This window comes from Solanum pennellii, chromosome 8 (assembly GCF_001406875.1).
Source record: "Solanum pennellii chromosome 8, SPENNV200".
Taxonomy (NCBI): domain Eukaryota; kingdom Viridiplantae; phylum Streptophyta; class Magnoliopsida; order Solanales; family Solanaceae; genus Solanum; species Solanum pennellii.
In genome coordinates, this window is record NC_028644.1 from 56501788 (window position 1) to 56524683 (window position 22896).

At 33.5% G+C, this 22896-nt stretch overlaps 1 protein-coding gene and 1 long non-coding RNA gene across 3 annotated transcripts; one reads left to right on the top strand and one right to left on the bottom strand.

The window, feature by feature from the left end:
- Positions 1-7235: 7235 nt before the first annotated feature.
- LOC107027267 lies at positions 7236-10186 on the bottom strand. 2 transcript variants are annotated; one of them, XR_001457750.2, is made up of 4 exons: positions 9843-10186; positions 9677-9710; positions 7400-8568; positions 7236-7290 (listed from the first exon to the last, which is right to left on the bottom strand). It is a non-coding gene; the product is annotated as an uncharacterized LOC107027267 (long non-coding RNA). The 2 variants fall into 2 exon arrangements; XR_001457749.2 differs by having other exon boundaries at positions 7237-8568.
- A 9342-nt stretch (positions 10187-19528) lies between these two features.
- On the top strand, positions 19529-22666 carry LOC107028987 (protein indeterminate-domain 12-like). The gene is made up of 3 exons (XM_015230255.2): positions 19529-19950; positions 20165-20561; positions 21657-22666. The coding sequence occupies exons 1-3, from the start codon at positions 19767-19769 to the stop codon at positions 22513-22515; spliced, it is 1440 nt and encodes a 479-aa protein (XP_015085741.1). The 5' UTR covers positions 19529-19766; the 3' UTR covers positions 22516-22666.
- Positions 22667-22896: the final 230 nt, after the last annotated feature.

The window sequence follows — 22896 nt, forward strand, 5'->3', positions numbered from 1 at the left end:
ATTATAAGTAGAAAAGTAAACAAGATTACATGTATAATCTAAACAACTTTGTATATAAAGATAATCAAAATATAGGTTCATAATCTTACCAAAAGGACAAAATGGGAATGCGAAACGATTTAGATATGTTATAACCACGTATCTTAATGTACATAATAAAAATAACCTTAACAAGTTCAATAAAGGGAACATCTAAAAAAACTTCAAATGACTAATCTATATTGATTTTTTCAATGTCATCTGAATTAACAAACGTTTTCCTTGTCTTAGGCGGGTCTTTGTTATCACTAACTGAACCAGACGAGGCTTTTTGATTTCTATAATTCTATAAAAGTGCACCCTATCTTGAACGGTGTAGATTGACATTAAATTTTTCTAATGGTATCGATTGTCCATCACTCAGATACTCAGCATATGCAGGTGAATATAATTTACAGTCCCTGAAAAGTCAACATCAAATAAGTAATATGAACAATCATGACTAACCATAAGCAAATATATACAAGAATGCACACATTGAACCACTGAACTATTGAACAGTATTATTTTGAACTATAATTTCAAAGGCATATTCGACTATTTTTTCATAGTATGCTTCAAGATTCAACCAGTCAACACACTCACATTTGTCAAAGAAACCACTAAGAGTCAGATAAGAAGGCAAAAAAAATGCAGTTTTAGCAATCTCTGCTTTTATCAAAGAGTTGTGACCAGGAACTTGAGCTTTATACATCTGATAAATCTCATTCACGAGGGACTTAAAATGACACATTGCAGTCGTGTATCTTAGATTGTCGTTTGATTGAAACTTTGCCTTCTTCCTTAATTAGTAGAAAATAACATCCATGTACTATATAAACAAAATAATTAATTGATGAGGAAGGTCAAATACATATTACAAAATGAAATCTGTTGTTGATATTAATATAGAAAATTTTTGTTCTAGATACATATCACTAATTATTGAGATACATATCGTATTAGGATTATATTAAGAGATACATCATGTATCTAAGTTGTATACACAACACAAACTAAAGAGCTCTGTAATTTTTTTCTTTTTAAAATAATTACCTCATCATTCCAATAATTGCCAGCAATTGACATTGTGTAAAACCAATATTTTTCTTTGCAAATGTGACAATAAAGTTGAGATGCTGATCGAGATCACAATCTTTCTTCCTATAATGCTCATCCTTTGTTTTCCTGAAATGTAAAAGAAATCGAAATTATACTTTTCTAGATATAAATCAAACAATAAGCTACTTACGATATGTGATAATTAGACATAAATCACATATACTTGCTTGTTGGCATGATTCTACATGTAACCACACAGAATATTTCTCGAAACAATTCAAGCGGATGGGGGCCAACGATGAAATATGATTGAAATGGATAAATTTGAGAGGAAATATATTGTACAACTTTGGTGCCTGATCCAGATCTAAATTCAGTAACATATGGTAATTTGTTCCATCTTCCAAGTAGCTTATTCTTATGAACACTGAAGATGTACGTACAACAATTTTGATTTTCGATATCTGAGATGGAAGGGCACTGTCACTAATTAAAAATTCAGAATTGGTGTTTGTATCTGAAGGTACTGCACTCGATGGGAGTACACGGATTGACTCATACTGATCTTGCTCCTGTGAAGTTAATTTGCGAACTTCTGAATATGTAGAGTTTGATATGAATTTATCACATGCAAAAGTGAATAAAAATGGTTGAGGAAGAAGGTAAGGGGTAATGACATACAAACTTTTTTGGAGATAGGGGAAGGAAACGTCTAATGAAGAAAAAAAAAGAGTAATGGTGGGATACGTATCTGTTTTGGATTTGAATTGTTAGTTTCCTACTAATTCAGGAGGTGTAATTTTAAGATAATTATACATTATCATATTTAAAGGAATTGTGTATCTGATATATTTTTGAAATAAATATGGTAGATTTTTTTAAAAAGTGGTATTGTATGTAATATTTTTAAAGTAGAGACAAAATATGTATATGTGGTAGTTAAGTATGGGTAGATAGGTAGTTTTTGTCAAGATCGAAATCTAAACTCCAAACGAGATCGGCATCATTGACTCTCAGAGGTCGCAGACAAGCCTACATACATCATTCTTACTTCATCTAGGTTAATTTTAGCGAAAACTTTGAAACTTTTTGTTTCCTAACATGCTTACTAAACATTCTATTATATATATAATTGTTCACTATCAACCATCTAACGTTAAGATCATCAAATGAAAGAAGCAGTTTATTATAACGATAAAGATGTACTTGCCAAAATGGCACCAATAAAATGTCTGAACAAAAACGGGAAAGAAACGCTAGTGGAACATACTCCACTAGCTCAATCCTACAACTAAGCTAGAATATAAATGGGCAAGCATCCTCGAAAGCATGAGGTCCTACCAAGTCCGGATGAATGCTCGACGTCCGGATAGCTGCAGCGTTGATCCTATAGCTCTAGCGTCCACCTGTGCCTACACCTAAAAGTTTAGAGTTGTAAAGGGTTAGTACACACTTGTACTAAATCTGGGTATATGCAAGCACACACCAAGGACATGCATGAGTAAGAATAGATTTTTCCTAGCAACATGATTATAGCAGGTCAAGTCAGTGGACTTGCCAAATTGAAATAAAGAAAGTGAGTGAACTTTCCAAATTTGGATTAGGAAAGTTTATGAGTTTTCTCAAATTTGGATTAGGAAAGTTATGCCATGAGAGTAACATGCACCATCATTCTTATCATTTTGCACACAACACACAACAGCGTACACATAGCACATATCATAATTCATATAACACATAACGTTGTTCATATCATTTATTTGTATGCCATGAGATCTTGAAATCATAGACTTGACATTAAGACTTTCCAAAATGAGGGCTCAACATATGGGACCTCAACTAGGGAGTCTGCTTTAGCAAACACAGAGTCTTCTTCTTTCATTCATACATACTTCATTTCATTTCATTCATGGGCTAGTGTAAACACCTATTATACCTAGGATGTAGTTTAATACTTTCATCGTGTTCATTGTGCAATGACCAAGAATGACCTAATGTCATTGATTGAGTCTAACTAATCTCTTTATTATCCTATCCTAACACCTTTGGTATCGTTCGTTTCATTATGTGCATCATTTGAGGCTGGCCTCATTCATTCCTTGGGAACTTTAACTTTAACCGATATAGATCATGTGAGCATCATCAAATCAAGTGTCATGAAACCCCACACCGAAAAGAGGTGAAATTACCGTCCAAAGTGACCCAAAACAAGCTAGCATACATAGGAAATGAACCCCGTCAGATCCCTATATTGGCAGTATAGGTTTGAAGACTAGGAGATATAAGGAGACCCATACCCGGCATGCCGGACAGTCTCATCTCATGAGAGTTACGTAAACATCCGCCCTTCTCGAAAGAAGGCATCACCGCTCATAGCTAGTCTATCGGTGCTCAGTATAAAGTTCCATTACATTCAACTCATACGTCATGGAAGCTGGATTCTAGTATGAGGACATCATACCTCAATAGATGATTTCTCATCTCATCATTAGTATTAAGTGTGTTAATCTTAATACTTTCATTTGAGTGTTCCATCAACTTTATACTCTCATAGGTGAGTACGTTTTGGTAACATTACTTAGGCTCATTTGAGATTGCTCTCATCTTTTACATTAGCCTCGTATCATGTTGTCACCACATTCATCAACATTAGCACATCTGCTCTTCATAATTACTCACCCATTTTTACGTGAATATTTATTTCATCATATGCCAATGCACTTGGTCATTTGTGTGTTTCACACTCTTACTTAACCCTTCTAGGATTTCATCATTTCATTACATAATAATCATTTCATCGTATGTCAATGCACTTGGCCATTTAGTGTGTTTTGCACTCGTACTTAACCATTCTAGGGTTACATCATTTCATTACATACATCTTAGATTCACTTATTTTTAAACGTATGCTAAACTTATGGGTCTATAGATACAAGCCATGAGGCTTCATTCATAGTTTGTTAAGTGACTCATATCTTTCTAAGATTATGTAGTACAAAACTTATGTATCTTAAGATCTCGATTTCGATCTAAGTAGGTAACATTATTCTTGAGTTATTGATTTTTATTCAGGTTTTAAGCTTTTGCATGCTTAAGTTAGTCTTGCGCTTGTAGTTAGTCAGGATGAGGGTTCGCTTGTGGACCATCAATAGTTTTGAGTGTCAGCCACTTCCAGGGTGTATCCTCGGGACATGACATAAATATTTATAGCCCACTTCGATTGTAGTAATATGAAGATACTAAATTTTTTCATACTTTATAGTATAAATATATTTTAAAAAAATTCTTTTACAATTTCATTCTCCTGATAGTAATAAATTAGCGTTTTCAAAACTCTCAATTAATTTTGTGTACTACCAAAAATTTTACAACACCATTTTTATGGTGACCATCTCATTCAAGAAAAAAATTATTATTATTATCATGGTTAAAATTATTACATGCAAGACTTATTTCTTGACAATTAATAACAATTTGTGTTGTCACACAACAATATTTATTTTGGTTATGACCATAATCTTTATAGGAAAGAATTATTTTCTTCATTTGTCCTTCAAAAGTTCATAACAAAACATATCACAATATTTTATCCTACTAAAAATATATGATCAAATGATCATTTATGCCAAAATACCTATTTTCAATCTCTCAACCCTGAGGTGCCACATATTATCCAACTATACATGAACATGTCTTTATCTTAAGACCACAAGTCACATTTTCTTCAAACATTGGACCATAACCATTTTTATATGCTCAATAAGTTTTTTATTAGAAACTAATTTTCATCCTTTAGCATTATTAAAGTTATTTGACCTACCTCAACATTACTTAAAAGGTTAAATGTTTTACTAGAGTGTTTTAGGAAAAATAATGCATGCATTAACCTTATGTATTACGAGTACCTTTTTTAGTTATCTTTTCAAACATATGTATAATTAGTGCAAACATTAGTTATACACTCTATTGTGTATTAAGGTGTGTATTGCTAATACGATGGATTTATAGGTATTAGAAATGCAATGATTTTAGTGCATGCATTAATATGATTAAAGACTCAATTGCCCCTAAAAAATTTTTTACATCTTTTCTACCGTAATAGTGGAGTGTACCTTTGTAAATTAATTTTTTTATGCAATCCATGCTACTTTTTATGCATCATACCAAATAATGCATAAAAATAATATATGTATCACTAATGCAAACATAACTAATACATGCATTCCTAATACAAGCATTACTAATACACTCTATTTTGCATATTTCGTATACACTCTACCAAATGACCCAAATATACAACCACTTTGTATTCCTTTATTTTGACTGATGATTAATAAAACTTTTCTGATTGGATTGAACCTACAACAATGTGCCCAATAACCTTTCACACCACTTTGATGACCAAACATTACTTTCACATTTGAGAACGATCTTTAGAACTCATAATATTCTTCCTTTTAATTATCACAATGATGACCATTAAAATTTTTATTACATTAATATTCATACATTCAATCACTGCTAGAATATTCACATAAGAGAATGGAGCAAATAAGTAGAGGAACTTCATGACATTCAGTCAAAAGTATACAACTTTATGTTAGTCATCATCATATTATCATTATAGTGCATTAAGACTTAATCCAATGCCTTACACACAGACGTCTATGGTTATAAGTCAATGGAACTTCAACCCAACTTCTTATATCATGATTCATGGTGCACTGAGACTTTAAATCGATGTATTGCCTACTTGGAGCGATGAAACTTGGATTCACTATCTTACCCACAAATAAATCTTGATAAACGAAAAGCATTTACCAAAAAAGTAAAATTGAATAGCATAAATATAATCTGAATTTGACTTGAAATAGAAGAAAAATGAACAAAATTAACGAATTAAAACATGTTGAAATCATATAAAATTCTCAAATTAAAATAAATCAAAATTATTTTAACAGTCTTCTCAATATTATTACGAAGATTAACATAATTTACGAGCCATTTTAAAATAACCACAAAACAAACTTTATTAGTGCAAATACTATATATTAATAACTCAAGTAAATGTTTAGATAACGAAAAATAAAGAGGTACAAAAGTAACCAATCATTATGATCCAGTCAATATGTATCTATACATAACCCAATAACTATTTTTTTTAACTCGAAAAAATTACATACCTTATCTTTACCTTTTTCTTATCACACGTGGAAAAAATCAAGTTGAAACTTAATTTGAAAAATTGGAGAATCGTGTTGCTAACGTGTTGTAAAATTAAATCTTAATAAGACAAGAAATATAGAAGATGAAAACAATAAAAATATGAAGACAAGAGATGAGAGAATTTCTTATTCATCCAAGCATTCAAGTGTTCACCAAACCTTCAAGTCTATACAATATGAACCTTTATGTCTCTAAATAATGTAACATGAGGCATACAAAAAATTAGTCATAAGCATGACATTAAACAAAATTATAACAGATGAGGTTATAGAGGTGAAATGTTACAAAAATAATGGTCATAAAGGTGGAGGTTATCTTAATAATGGAGGAAAGTAATGTATATAATTGGTGAGAGTAACTTGTTGGTGTAGTGAATATCCACACTATATTTTATATATATATATATATATATATGTGTGTGTGTGTGTGTGTGTGTGTGTGTGTGTGTGTATATATATATACTAGAAGGTGATTACCCATGGCAGCATGGGCCCAATTTTCCGAAAACAAATTCTATTTTTATTTTATTTTGATACAATTTGTAGAAAATAGTTTGATAAATGTTGACTTTAGACCAGTTGATCATTGTTATGCTGATTACTCAATATTATGAACATGAAATTTTAAGAAAATGTTTTCACATGAATGTTATATGCTTTGAATATCTTTACAACACAACGGTGAAAAAATAAATAAAACGTTGTGCCGCACTGATGATCAATGATTTTTGAACGATGAACATGTCGCTAACACTCCTTTGTTTTAACATCTGCCAAAAAAAAGAAGTAATACATAAATAGCAATTCAGACATAGAAATTCAAAAGTAAAATAGACAAACAAATAAGAGATCATGAAACAGTTACCAGTTAGAATATGATTTTGAAATATAAAATAAAGTTAAAAATATTTCATTCGAAGTTCAACTCGCCTTATTTTGTGGTAGAGATTTTCCAGTTCCTTTCAAGAGTCTCTCCTCTTTCACCCTTGACATTCAGTGATCCGATTAGAGCATCAAGTTGTTACGAGAAAAGTTGGAACATCATCACAACATTAGAAAAGACCATAAGAGAGAATGTGTTTTAGCATATATACCTCTTTTTTGTAAGAATAATAGCCCCGCTGTATGAAATTTGAGCTCTCAACAAATATTCTTCCACGAAGAAAAAAATAATATATTTATAATTTGTCCTTTCCAATAAATTGATGTGTATTACTCTTTTCTCTATTTTTCATTCAAGATATTCTTTATGCAATATACAGACACACAAGGAACACATTTTTGACAAATATAAGTTTAAAAAAAAAAGCATTTATGTTGAGTCATACTGTGAAGCCATTTCAACATACACTTAGGTAAGAAAACTTCAATATGTTCATTTGTCTGTTTATCATAAAATAACATGTTTGTTGTGAAAAAAAGACCACCACAGAGCTACATAGATAGAACAGAGGGTACTCACCCTTTGATCCATACTCGTGTTTGCAAGATATTCCTTAATCTCATCCTTCCTCATTTTGTAAGTAGCAAACTTTGTGGTCCATATTACTCATTTTCAATGTTTCCTCCCCTTCATCCTTCATCAATTTATCATAAAGCAATCTTAAGGAAGCATTTATCTTTGTCAAAAAAAATTCATTTTTGATGTCAACCTCTCTCTTTTCTAGCATTTTTAAATGAGGAGACTGTTGCTTCACTTCGAAACTTGCAGCACACTTTACACCCCTTAATATCACTAATCTTGATACTTGAGCCAAGCGAAGCACATAAAAGGTGAAAGAGAGATGATCTTTTTCTTTAATGAAGAGAAACTGTATTCCAGTGCTAATTTTTTTGCAACACAAAGTCAACTTACCTATCACAAACTATCAATGAAAGGGATAAAAAAAATGGACATCACATATTGATATGACATCAATAGCTTTTTTTTCAACTATTTTGATTCCTCCAGGATCTTTACAAATAGGAGGAGGCTCCTATAGAATCTTCTCTTGTCAATGACGCAAAATAAAATGTGAATGAGAGGGGAGCCAAAATTGAGTATCTAGTCATATCACCTTTGAAACGAGAAGCTCTCAATTGACAATAGTCATATCACCTTTGAATGTTTCAATTGTCAGATCCATCTCTCAATTGTGAGTTAATTAAACTATTAAAACTCCAATTTTAAACCTTAAGATAAAATATCAGTATCCTTACCTGATGCAATGAAGAAGAATGACGGAAGTAAAAGAGAATGAGGCAATGAGAACTATAAAAGATCCTGAAATTGAAAATTAAAAAATCCAAACTCAGTTGAATGTAGATGAACACTATGGAATATGACCAGGAATTAAAAAGTGTGACGCGTTTGTAATATATGTTTGCTAATTACAGAAACGAGAACTATCTAACGTTCAGAAAAATTGCATCATTTAATCTACCACATAAACATTAACCTTAACTTTTATCATACGAAGTGTAGCTATTCAATTACTATAAATAGAGACATACTATGAGATGAAAAAAGTAATTTTTCATCAAAATATATATGATTGTCTGTATATGTTGACTATCCAAATAGTTATTCAATTTTTGTAGGAAACAAATTTTTAAATTGTGTTTTGATAGATATCAATATGCATTAACACAATTCTAAGAGTCCATATGGATTGGCTTAAACAAAAGTAGATTTTAAGTCAAAAATAAAAATTAAATTGAAATGACTTTTACGTCAAAAAATAAAAAATAGAGATACCTCTGATTTCAGACTTATAAGTCATTTTAAACTTATTATAAGTCATTTGTACCTTGTCAAACACTTCCTAAAATATTTTAAGCCATTTTTCATATTTGTCGAACACTTCATAACATAATTTAAGTTATTTTTTATTTTTCAAACACTCTCAAAAGTTAAAATCGAGCACCCTCTAAGTAATGTATATATGAACATGGAATATTAATGTGAGTTACTAAATCATGTACAATGTAAATTTCTACAGTTACGAAACAAAAGGTACCTAAGTTGATGACCTTCTGATTTTGTTTATTCCAAAACTACATTGAACAAGTGCATATCTTTATAGATTCTCTTGTCCAACAAGGATTATCTCACTAAATCACATAGAATGTAATTTTCATTTCATCACAAAATAAATGCATAATCATGAGTAAAAAAATGTAGAAGTTAAGTTTACCAAGTACCTTAGGTGCATAATCTATTAGTAGAAGATTCATTAAAAACATAATATATATGTATGGATGAAATAAATATGTAAAATGCTAAAAAGACATTCTTTAAAATGAATAGAGGACAACATAAACAATAAAAATTAAATTAACATCCCCAAAATATGCAAACACATAAATAATTCAACAATTCAATTGCATACCTAGTTAATGGCATGATATTGAGGTACTGGAATCCTGCAGCACACCAAACAAGAGAAGATAAAACACAAAATAAACAAAGGCTAAAGCAAGCATACAAATCCAAATAAGAAATCAGCGAAAAAAGAAAGCACAAAAGTGAGTATATAGCAAAGAGATAATAGTAACCTTAACAGTGCAAGTAGAAAATAATTGAACAGAGAAAGCTACAGAGGAGACGAAGCAAAAGAAAATTGGGATGAAGATGAAAAAGTCAAAAACAGTCGGTGTAAGGCCCATCATGAACTTCGTACGTCGCAAAATCATCACAAGCTATTGAATCTCAATTTCTATGTGCCCCAACACTAGGAAGGAAAGCCATTGTGGACTCCATCTTAACTTTCTGTTTTAGTTCAAGACACTTTACATTGCGTTCCAATCTATTATTTGAGTCTTATCCTACTATTTTTAGCCCGAAATCAACTGAATCACAACATATAATTTTGATAAACATTTGAATATTCATAAGTGAAGGAATATTGATTGTATTCAAGTGTTAAGGAAATACATGAGAGATATATATAGGAGATATAGGAAGGAGTACTAATCCTAATAGGACTAGAATTAAGGAGTACTAATCCTAATAGGACTAGGATTAGTACACAGTAAATACTAATATTATTTTATACTATTTATTTAATACTATCTGTTATTATCCCCCCTCAAGCTGAGCTGAGCGGAAGCGAACGGAAGCTTGGAACTGAGGTAATCGTGCTGTCGGCTCGGGAGAGGCTTGGTGAGAATATCAGCCGGTTGTTCTTCAGTGGGTACATACTGCACAGTCATGGTGCCGGCCTGAACTTCATCGCGAACAAAGAGACAATCGGTATCAACATGCTTCATTCTGGTGTGTAGGACGGAATTCTTGGCCACACAGATGGTTGATTTGTTGTCACAATAGAGAGCAGGAACAGTGTGAGTGGCGCGGAGTTCGCGAAGAATATATGTGACCCACATGGTCTCAGCAGCAAGAAGAGCAAGGGCGCGGTATTCAGCTTCAGTCGAGGACCGAGAGACCTTGGGTTGTTTTTTTGTACACCAGGAGATCAGGTTCGGCCCCAAAAAAACGAGAAACCCCGATGTAGATTTTCTGTCATTTTTATCATTCGCCCAATCTGAATCTGAGAAACCCCGAAGCTCCAAGTCCCCGGGTCGAATGAGTAAACCACGACCAAGAGTGCCAAAAATGTACCTGAGAATGCGTTTTAGACAATGGTAATCATGTTCACTTGGTTGATGCATGCGCTGAGCAACTCGGTTGACAGCAAACTGGATGTCAGGACGGGTAATGGCCAGATACTGTAGAGCCCCAATGAGGCTGCGGAAGTGGGTGATATCGGCAAAGGGGGTGTCGGCTCCATTCGTAGACGAAGAGACTGCCATCGGTGTTGGTTGACTGGTGCATTTTTCCAGTCCAGCTTTCTGCAACAGATCTCGAGCATATTTTGACTGATGAAGAAACAAGCCGCTGCCTGTCCGAGAAACCTCCATTCCCAGAAAATAATGTAACGGGCCAAGGTCCTTCATTTTGAAGGTAGTATGCATAGCTCGAGTGACATCCTGAATGAGAGCTGCAGTAGAGCCTGTAATAATGATATCATCTACATAGACAAGAAGAATGACTGTACCGTGTGCTGAATGTCGAGTAAACAGACTCGTGTCGTGTACGCAACACGTGAAGCCGAGTCCCTGGAGGAACGTTTTCAGACGTGTGTACCAAGCACGGGGGGCTTGCTTGAGCCCATACAGAGACTTCTGGAGTTTGCAAACATGTTGAGGGAAGCGGGGATCAACATAGCCCGGTGGTTGCGTCATGTAGATAGTTTCATCAAGCATGCCATGAAGAAAAGCATTGGAAACATCCAACTGATTGATGAGCCAATTGTTGCGCACGGCGAGTGACAGTACCAGGCGAATGGTTTCCTGCCGAATAACAGGACTGAATGTCTCGGAGTAATCAAGCCCATACTCCTGATTGTAGCCTTTAGCAACCAAACGAGCCTTGTACCTGGAAATACTGCCATCCGCATTGTGTTTAATTTTGTACACCCATTTACAGCCCACTGGGTGCCGCCCATGGGGCTTAGGTACAAGAACCCAAGTTTTCTGATCAGTCAAAGCCTTAAACTCGTCATCCATAGCATGACGCCAATAAGCATTTTTTGAGGCAACAGAGTAGGTTGTTGGTTCACTATCGGGAAGGGGTGTATTTGGTAGTATGGTAGCCTGAAAGGTTTTGGGTTTAAAGATACCGGCTTTGCCACGGGTTAACATGGGATGAGTATTGGGGGGTGGCACGGGCGGTGGTGATTCGGGGGTGGCCGGGAAGGACCCAAAACGGATCGGGCTGGAGATGTTGTGGGTATGGGGTGGTTCGGGTTGGTTGTGAGTGTGGGTGGTGGTTGCGGGTGTATTGTGGGTGACGGTCGAAGGGGTGATGAGGGGTGGTTGGGTAGTGGGTGGAGGTGTGGGGGAAGGTGGTGAGGGACCCTGTGAGTATGTTGGAAAAAGGGGAAGGACGCCAATGAATGATGTATTTGTGGAGGAGGAAATAGACTCGTAGGGAAACTCATTTTCGACAAATTTGACATGACGAGATATGTAGACTTTATGAGTTTGTGGGTCAAGACAGCGATAACCCTTGGAGGTAGGATGATAGCCCAAAAAAATACAAGGACGGGATCGGGGTTGTAATTTGTGAGTAATATGAGGGCGTAGCCAAGGGTAGGCAAGACACCCAAAGACGCGGAGGTTGGTATAATTGGGAAGTTCTTGGTAAAGGAGTTGATAGGGTGATTTGTTGGAGAGAGTGTGACTGGGCATTCTGTTAATGAGGTAGTTTGCGGTGGCTAGAGCTTCTACCCAAAAGGAGACAGGGAGATGAGATTGATGTAGAAGAGTAACCACCGTTTCAATGAGATGGCGATGCTTACGCTCAGCCACCCCATTCTGTTCGGGAGTGTATGGACAGGAGGTTTGATGTATAATTCCCAGGGATTGCAGAAACTGGCCAAAGATGTTATTGACATATTCCTTTCCATTGTCACTTCGAAAAAGTTTAACATGAGAATTGAATTGTGTTTTGACCATTTTTTCAAAAGTGACAAAGGTGGTGTATGCCTGTGATTTGTGTTTTAGTGGGTACAACCAAGTGTATTTTGTAAAATCATCCACAAAACAAATATAATAGCGAAAACCAGCAAATGAAGGAACAGCAGTAGGACCCCATAGGTCAGAATGAATAAGTTGAAAAGGTGCAGTTGTACGCTTCTCAGATAAAGTAAAAGGTAATTTATGAGATTTAGCAATTGAACAGGAGTCACAATTGTTTACATGAATGGAAGAAAAACCTAATTGAGACATTAAAGAATTTATTATTTGAGTAGACGGGTGACCCAGACGACTGTGCCACAACAGACTGTGGCCATCAGCCGAAAGAGCCACCGGAGCCACAGGAACGCTTTCTGAAACTGGGTGGGCAGACGAACTTGTGCCAGGAAGAACGTACAGACCATGCTCACAGGGGCCCTGAAAAATCACCCTCTTGGTAGTATTGTCTAGGATCTGAAAATCATTAGAGGTGAACAAGAGTGAGCAATTATTGTCTTTTGTGAATTGGTGAACTGAAAGGAGATTGGATTTAATAGAAGGGACGTGGGTAAGGTTACCTAGGTGAAAGATAGCGGTGGGGGTTTTAATGGTACCCGTGCCAGTGTGAGAAATATTAAGGGACTCACCGTTGCCAACAGTAATACCATTGGAGCCATGATATGGATTTGGAGCGTTAAGCTTGGATAGATCAGAAGTAACGTGCATGTTGGCCCCAGTATCCAACAGCCATTCAGAGGAAGGGCCGGCTTGAGATGCATAATTGGCACGGTTATCACTATTTCGGCTCTCCTCATACCGAAACCAGCAACGAACAGCGGTGTGTCCTGTTTTCTGACAGATTTGACAAGTTGGACGATCCCGCTCGTAAGTGCCCTGCCCGCCGCTGGAAGATGACTGCCCGCCGCTGCCGAAGGAGTGCAGGCTGTTGTTGCTGCCGTGCTGCTGACCGTCGTACGGCGGACGACTGCCCTGCCGACCGCCGCGCCCGCGGCCTCCGCTGTTTCTGCCGTAGCCGCCGCGGCTCCCCTGCCGGCCGCCACCACGCCCCCCGCGATAGTTCTGGCTTGCGGTGAGGGCGGTGGCCGGCTCCATAACAGCGGCTTCTCGGAGAAGAAGTTTGCTCTCCAGATCCACGTTGATTTCTTCACTTTTTAGCCACGAGGAGAGAGTAGCCAGGTCAACGGGCGTTGGACTGATGCGAACCGCCTGTTTAATGGAGGAGTAAGCTGATGGGAGCCCCCGAACGACGCACATGACGAGATCTTTTTCGGGAATGATTTCGTTCACGGTGTCGAGGGCTGTGATGATGGTGGAGACCTCGTCTAAATACTCCGCCATAGTTTTCGTGCCTTTGGTAATTGTGTGGAGACGATCACGCAATTGAAAAATATGAGAGTGGGAAATTGATGCATAGCGTGTTGCGAGGGCCGTCCACAGGGCTGAAGCAGTTGTGTAGGATCGGACGTGTTTCTGAACCGTGGGAGAGATGACCGCAATCAAACATGATCGGATCTGGCCATCCACGGCTTTCCAGGCGGCATGGGCCGGATTGGTTTTTTCTGATTTGTCCGTGGCGGCGATGACTGCCGGCGGCGGTTCTGTGCTTCCATCGACGTATTTGAGAAGGTAATTGGCCTCAAGGGCTGTAAGAACGGTGATTTTCCATGTAGGGTAATTTATGTCTGATAATTTTTCGGGAATCAGGGCATGAAGATGCCTGAGAAGGAGTTTAACGCCAGAAGGAAGTGAATCGAGAGGATCCACCTCGGTTGTCATGGCTGCCGCCGCCCAAGAGAAGAGAGGGAACGATCGGTGCCCTAAAGAGAGAAAAAAAAATCTAGAGAAAAGAAGATCTAGGTTTTCTGGCTCTTGATACCATGAAGGAATATTGATTGTAGTCAAGTGTTAAGGGAATACATGGGAGATATATATAGGAGATATAAGAAGGAGTACTAATCCTAATAGGACTAGGATTAAGGAGTACTAATCCTAATAGGACTAGGATTAGTACACAGTAAATACTAATATTATTTTATACTATTTATTTAATACTATCTGTTATTAATAAGATTATACTTAGAACTTAGCTAAAATATAGATAAACACGGTGTTTGAATGCATGAATACACCGAAATCAAAACCCAAAGAGAATGTGAATCCTCTCACAAGACTCATTTCAAATTCTCCTTTCATGAACTTTACAAAATTCTCATAAAGATTTGTGTTACAACTTCTAATAATAATATTATCCATATGAATTTGAACAACAAGAATGCTAGAATCTGTTGAATATAGTTATGTCATTTTTCCTTCATAGAAAATTGTTGTTGACTAAAAATATACTCAATCTCTTCTACCAGGATTTGAGAGCTTAGTTTAACACCATACTAGATTAAATAAATTTGAAACTTTCAATAGCACAAATAAATTTTATTTTTATTTATCCTTTTGAGTTAAAAATAGGAAAAAATTATATATAATGGCAAATTAATAAATCAAATTAAATTCTATGACCAAACTTTAACTTAATTGTACCCTGTAGCAAATTGTTTGTCAATCGCCTCTCTCTTTCAAACTCTCGCTTGCCACTCTCCCTCTCTCACTCCCTCTCTCAGATATCGCTCCCCACTCTCCCAGATCTCGCTAATACAAACAGAAACGAAATGTATAAATTGTCTTTCTATTTGTATAAAGTGAGTGAAAATTGTATATACACTTGCAAATACATATATCTTCATCCTCACTTATAATTATACAATACAATACTTCCATGCCCAATTTTTTCTTTTGTCTTTCTCTCTTTCTCGTTTTAGACATACACAAATTATACAATTGATGTGTATACAACTGCTTTCTTTTGTATATGTATAGCGAATTATATAATTGATTTCTTTGTATATACATAGCAAATTATACATATTTATGTCTGATATGAAGCGCAATTATGCAAATTTTGCTATAGCATAAAATATATATTTGCTATAGCAAATACCAACCATTGGGGTTGGTAATTTTATTTACTTATTCTTGGAATAAAATTCTGATCTCGATAAATCAATTTTAAAGGTTTTCATTTTTTGCACTGAAGAAATTGCCCTTTGGATGTCGAATTTCTTTAAGTTAGATGCAAATTTTTAATTTCATGTTTGAAGTTACTCCCAATTAATAAAGTTGCAAAAAATACTCTAATTAAAAAACAAACAAACTAAACAGCAGCCTCAAAAGCCATTGTTTGTGCACTCTGGCCAAAAAATTAATGCATAAATTGTAAATTGTAATAATGAATTAGCTAGGCTGCAGAAATATATATATATTGCTTTTGTCCATCCTTATCTACCCACTATATTAAAAATAATACCTGATCAATAATATTTATCTAGTTTATAAAAAAGTAAGAAATAAATTATTATTTTATTTATATTTTATCTTTATCATCAAATATTACTATTCAATACGTTTTTATTCTATTTTTTTAAATATTAAATTTAATATTCAAAGTTAATGTAATAATATTATTTTTATTATTTATTGTTTCTTAAAGTACGTGTCAAATTGATGGACAATTATTATTAGAATTATGAGAGTATATCGAAAGAGAACAAATAATTACTTCTATAATGGAACTTCAAGGCATAAAAGTGACAAAATAAAACTAATAAACAATTACAAATTTAAACTTTTTTTTTTCTATTTTAAAATATTTATTAAGACAAGAACATATTGAGAACATGAATAAACAAAAGGACAGTTTCATTCCATAAGGAAGTCACGTTATTTGTTTGCTAGTTAAACTTGGATTGAATAAATTTATTTCTTCAATCAATAATCTACACCTTTTTTGTGGGGATTAAAAAAAGTTGCTCTTTTTTGTGTTTCAAGTAGGATGTCCCATTTTTATACACTCGTTTCTTTCCTTAATGAACTATAAATTTAAAAGCAAAATTTGTTAGTTTTCAATCTATAAAAAATATACTATTGAATTGTCGAACTAAATATTTACAAACAATAAAAATTATAGATCCAATTTTAGTTAAAATCTTTGAATTGTCACATCAGGCTTGTATAGTGTAAGTTATATCTCTCATATATGGTTTAACTAGCGATCTATTACATAAGAGAGAGGGTTTTACCCTGTGCGCACCCAAAAGATAGCAACAACAAATACTCTTTGTCACGCAAAAACATTTAAGGCAGAAAAATAAAAACATTTGAATATATCATGTTCCCACAATTTTTGCCTTTCATCAGAACAATAAAAGAAGGGAAAAGGCAAAGAGGGCAATCATGGAAGAGATTGACTAAACTAAATTTCTCCCTCCTTTTCTTGACTATGCATCAAAATAACAAGATAAGTGAGTCATGGTTCTGATGGAAAATGGAAGGGCACATAGGGGGACCAATATATGTTACTTGTATCTTTCATTCCCTAATATTCACACACAAAAAAAAAGATACATAATCATGTCAAAACATTGAACACTTAAATAAAGAAGCTTTGATTGTACCAAATTCATTTAAAATTAACAAGCAATATAAAGTTGATTGACATGAACATGAACCAAAATTTAATTATAAAAGTAGCAGGAAAAAAATTAAAAAAATATTTAGAGGGAAGGATAAAAAACAACTCTTTAAAGTATTTTATATTTTTAATTTTATGTCTCAACTGTCATATGTGTGAGTTTCTTACTTGTTTCTATCACCAAATGTTCGTTGGAACACTTTTTATCTATTGGTCGTTCATTTTTTCTATCTGAAATATCTCTATCGTTTAGGTAGAAATAGTTCTGAGCTACTGATAATTAAGGTGTATTTCATTTAAGTACATTTGATGATAGTTCGAATAGGAAAATAGAAAACTCAATACACATACATGATATTTCAAAAATACTTTAATTGTGTGTTTGACCCTCTTATTTATTATTCACCTAAAATAACCACTACTAAAGAATATATATATATAAGAGGTTGTGAATAACGCTTGTGAATACTTAGTAAGAACTAAGGAAATTCAAAATGTCATAACTAAGAAATTAAAGTACGTTATTAGACTTTTTCTTGACGTAAATAAAATATGATTATATGATTACATTTCAATTTAGTTTACAAGTAAAATAGCAAAGTATCTATAATTTAGACATTCATAAATAAAACTCAAAAAGTTGATATATTTTGAGTTTGTTTTTTACCCTTAAACTCAATTATTTATGAATAGATTGAAGGGAAGCTAAGGAATATTAGAGGAACTTTCATGGGCATATTATGTTTCTTGGAAGTTAATCAACAAACCAATCATGTGAAGATGGTGTAGACTGTAGAGGCACGAGCATGAAAAGTCATGTTACTTTTTGGTATAAACACAGTTAGATTATTATATAGATTCAATTATTATTTAAAGATTTGCTTTCCCCTATTTTGATTGAAGTTTCCTTTTGTCATTACCTAGGTCAAATAAAATATTTAACTGTCTGTACCTATTTATAAAATTCTCCCACTACATAAATCATATGATAAAAGGTAAGATTTAGTACTCCTTGTTTGTAACTATTATTCGTGAGTTTTTATTTTTATTTATAATATAAAACACCGTTAGACAATATCTAGAGAACAGTTCCATTCACATTTGTATACATAAAAATTTACATGTGAATTCTATATCCCAAAAGTGTACAACATACTTATTTACTAGGTGTTTTGTAATTATTTTTCTCTGAATAGCTATGGAGTGTTATATATATGTTTTAAAAATGGACATTTTGGTGTAGTTTTGGCTGCCTAGGATGCTAGGCACTCCTTTAAATGATCCATTTTGATTAGCTTATTAAGTTAAGACCACAACCATATCATATAGCACTTCCATTAAACGCTCAAATATATAGATCAAATTCTAACAAAGATAAAATATGCTAGATACAACTTCCTTCGCTTTAAAATAAGTGGCGTTTTACAATTTCACCTTTATTTATTTAAATAAAGAAGAGTTCTACGCAATCAAGAAACTACTAAATAACTGCTCTCTTCATTTTATTTTATGTGACATTTTTTTTCTCTTTTAGTCCGTTTTGAAAAGAAAGTAAACATATTGTAACAAGAAACAATTTAACTTTAAAATTCTCATTTTGCCCTTACTTAGATGATTTACAACTGCGCAATTATCTAAAGATTGTTTTAGACCATAAGATTTAAAATCTTCCTTCTCTTTTTAAACACCAGACCAAATTAAATGGTGCCACATAAAATGAAACAAAAGAAATATGTTATTTTCAAAGTATGTATTAGAGTAAGTGAAAATGCATCTTACTTTCCCAAAACGTAATTTCCTTAAGAAATATGTTCAAGTTATAAACACCACTTATTTTAAAATAGATAATATAGATAAAATAAAACTTGCACCTAAAAGAGGATTAGAATGAAATAAGGAAATTAGTATAATAATGCAAAGAGGTAACATTTGTATGATTGATATTTGAGAAAGAGAATAGAGGAAAAGACAAAATGTAACATCAGAGCAAGCTTCCTCCCCTTTGGCTATGGTTTTGATGGGGTATATGACTATACCTTCTCATCCACAACTCTTCTTTCTCTCTCTCTTGAAAATTAATTAATTTTCCTTTTTTATTATTATCTATAAAAAAAAAAGAATCTTATAATTTTGCTTGGTTTCATTTGTTTTCTTATGTATGGCTTTTATTGAATATAATCTTGCTAGCTAGCTATTAGCTATATAGCAGCTTTCACTCAGACCTTTAGTTTTCTTGAACAAGATAGGGAACTATTAATTATTACTCTTTGCTTTCCTCTTTCTTCTTTTACCTTTTGTCATCTCTAGGGTTTCAGACAAAGCAGCCAAATATATTATATATATATATATATACATAAACAACAAACTACATCTCTTACTTACACCAACTACTATACTTTTATTTTATTTTTTATGAGAGAATGATAAAAGGTATGCTAGGAGATGATAGTATGTCAAATTTAACAAGTGCATCTAATGAAGCAAGCATATCTTCAACCAACAATAGAATTGAAATTGGTAGTCATGTTCTCTACCCACAACTACAAAACATTCAAACCCAACCACCTCCTAACAAGAAGAAGAGAAATCTACCAGGAAATCCAGGTAACTATATACTATTAATTACTCGTCGTCGCACGGTTGAAATTTCAAGAGTCAACTATATGTTATTCCTTCGTGAGAATCATTTTTTATATGTCTTTTAAATATTTTTAGTGGTTGATTATTGACAACTAAATTTGAATTTGAATCTTGAAGTTTCAATTATGGGACATAAAGAATATAGAGTATAATTAATGAATTTTTGCTGATGTATTAGATCCAGAAGCAGAAGTTGTAGCATTATCTCCAAGAAGTCTATTGGCAACCAATAGATTTGTATGTGAGATATGTAACAAAGGATTTCAAAGAGATCAAAATCTTCAACTGCATAGAAGAGGACATAATTTGCCCTGGAAATTAAAGCAAAGAAGCAATAAAGAAGTGAAGAAGAAAGTATATGTGTGTCCAGAAGCATCATGTGTACATCATCATCCATCAAGAGCATTAGGGGATCTGACTGGGATTAAGAAGCATTTTTGTAGAAAACATGGTGAGAAAAAATGGAAATGTGAAAAATGTTCAAAACGTTATGCAGTTCAATCGGATTGGAAAGCTCACTCTAAGATTTGTGGTACAAGAGAGTATAGATGTGATTGTGGAACACTTTTCTCTAGGTATATATTCTCTCATCTACAGTAGTAATCATCTGTGCATGTCTATGTTAATTGTTTTTCAAATTTTAATTGATTAAAATAATTATTTCCAACTTTTAATGATTATCTTTTTCACATGATATTATAATTTACTCTACTCAATAATTTTAGCTTATTTGTCTTTAAGCTCCTTTAAATAATATCTATGAAGAACCCAATTTACCTGCATTGTATGATTTTTAAAAGAAGAAGAATTTTGAAATGTGTGGTATAAATAAATTTTAAATGTTTACGTGATTATAAATAATTTTAGTAAAAGTAAAAATTAAATTTTAAGGTGGCCATATTATTTCTAATTATAAAAGAGTGATTTTTTTTATATGTAAAAATATTTCTACATTCTCCTTATTAGAATATAGATATTGATTTTTTTTTTATCTACAATCCTTCTTTGATAAAAAATATCACACATGTATTAGAATTTACATAAGTAATAGTACCATGTTTGGTGTTGGTTTAGTTAGGATTACATATAAAATTAACAAACGATTTGGTTTGCAATTTATAAACCTGCATAATTAAGTAATATAGTATAAGTTAATTAATTACGAGGAAATTTATGTATAATTTTATGCAAAATTAAATGACTAATACATAATAACTGATCTGTATATAACGTACATTTCTGCATAACTAATTCATTTTTAATTAATATCTACTTAACTCTAGCCAGCTACCTATAGTATTTTGAATCAAAACTATCTAAAAGACATCAATCAATTAGCAAAGTTCACGTGTGTAAGTTCATGTGTACAACTGAATAAATGAGTTTGTCCATTTGTGTGTCTGTATGTGAGAGTGATAATTGAGGGTCCCACACCTTGCTGCAAAAGCAATTTGCATACAAAAACTTCACTGCAGATTCGTATTTTACTACTACAACTGATAATAATAATAATTGTGATGTCTCTAAAGCTAGAAGAGATAAAAGTGAAAGAAAGAAAAACACAAAAAAGAGAGCAGTACTCATGCACTTTTTATTAGTAGTAGTACTCTTAATATTCATTCAACTATTCATCATGTGTGATATCTTTATTTACTTTTCTTTTTACACAGGAGGGATAGTTTCATTACACACAGAGCCTTTTGTGATGCTTTAACAGAAGAAAGTTCAAGAACAATAATCCCACCACCAAATTCTTCAACTTCTCATCACCTTAATCTTCATACACTTCAAAACTTCCAAATGAAACAAGAACAACAACAACAACAACAACAAAGTAACGACCTCTCTTCTCAGTTATTCATTCAAAACCCTAATAGCAATAGCAGTAACATGTTCGGTGCACTACCTCCTCATATGAGCGCAACTGCATTGCTACAAAAAGCAGCACAAATTGGAGTAACTTCTTCTTCTCATACTGCTAATAACATGAGCGCCACAACTTTTTTCAGTCCTACTACCAGTACAGCAAGTGGCATTGCAATGTCAGGATCAGGATCAGGAGCAGGAGGTGGTGATATAGCGTCACGTCAATATCATCCATTTGAAAATAATAATAATAATAATAATACAAACACTGATTTTGTTACTGGTAATACGTCTTTTCATGATTTTGGTGCGAGTGTCACCCCTGGGTTCATGGAACAAGTCCATGACATGCAAAACATGATGGCTACTACTGCACCTTCTTTGCCATGTACTAGTTTTGATGATGGATTTGGTCGCGGCGCGCAATTGATGAGACAAGGTAAAGAAAATAATGAAGGGTTGACAAGAGATTTTTTGGGACTTAGAGCATTTCCACATCACAGGGATTTTCTCAGTACTACTACACCACCTGCTGCTCTTCATTATAACATGGGTTCTTCTTCTGCTGCTGCTGCTCCTGCTTCATTTGATCAACATCAACATCATCATCATCATCATCAGAATCAAAATCAAAATCAAAATCAATCACCCTGGCAAAATTAGTTCTACTATGATTTCTGAATACAACAATACTTAGTATTATATTTTGTTGTTGTTTTGTGTCAGTGTTAAAAAGTCTTTTGGAAGGGAGCTAAGCACCCATCTTAACTTGCTTTTTATTTATATCATATTTTTATCTTTTCAGGTTCAGTTATATTCAGTTCAATTCTTTTTTTTTTAAATAAACAGTTTATGTTTGATGTTCAAATCAAAAATTGGTTTCATGATACTTATTGCAAGGTGGCGCTTACTTACCTAAGAGCCAAGGAGATCACCAGATGGATCACAAAAAGATCTATCAGGTGGTAAATAATTTAAGAAATTGATTTTTCACTATATCAAAAATATTATTAGTGGCAATTAATTAACGACAATAGCTTAATT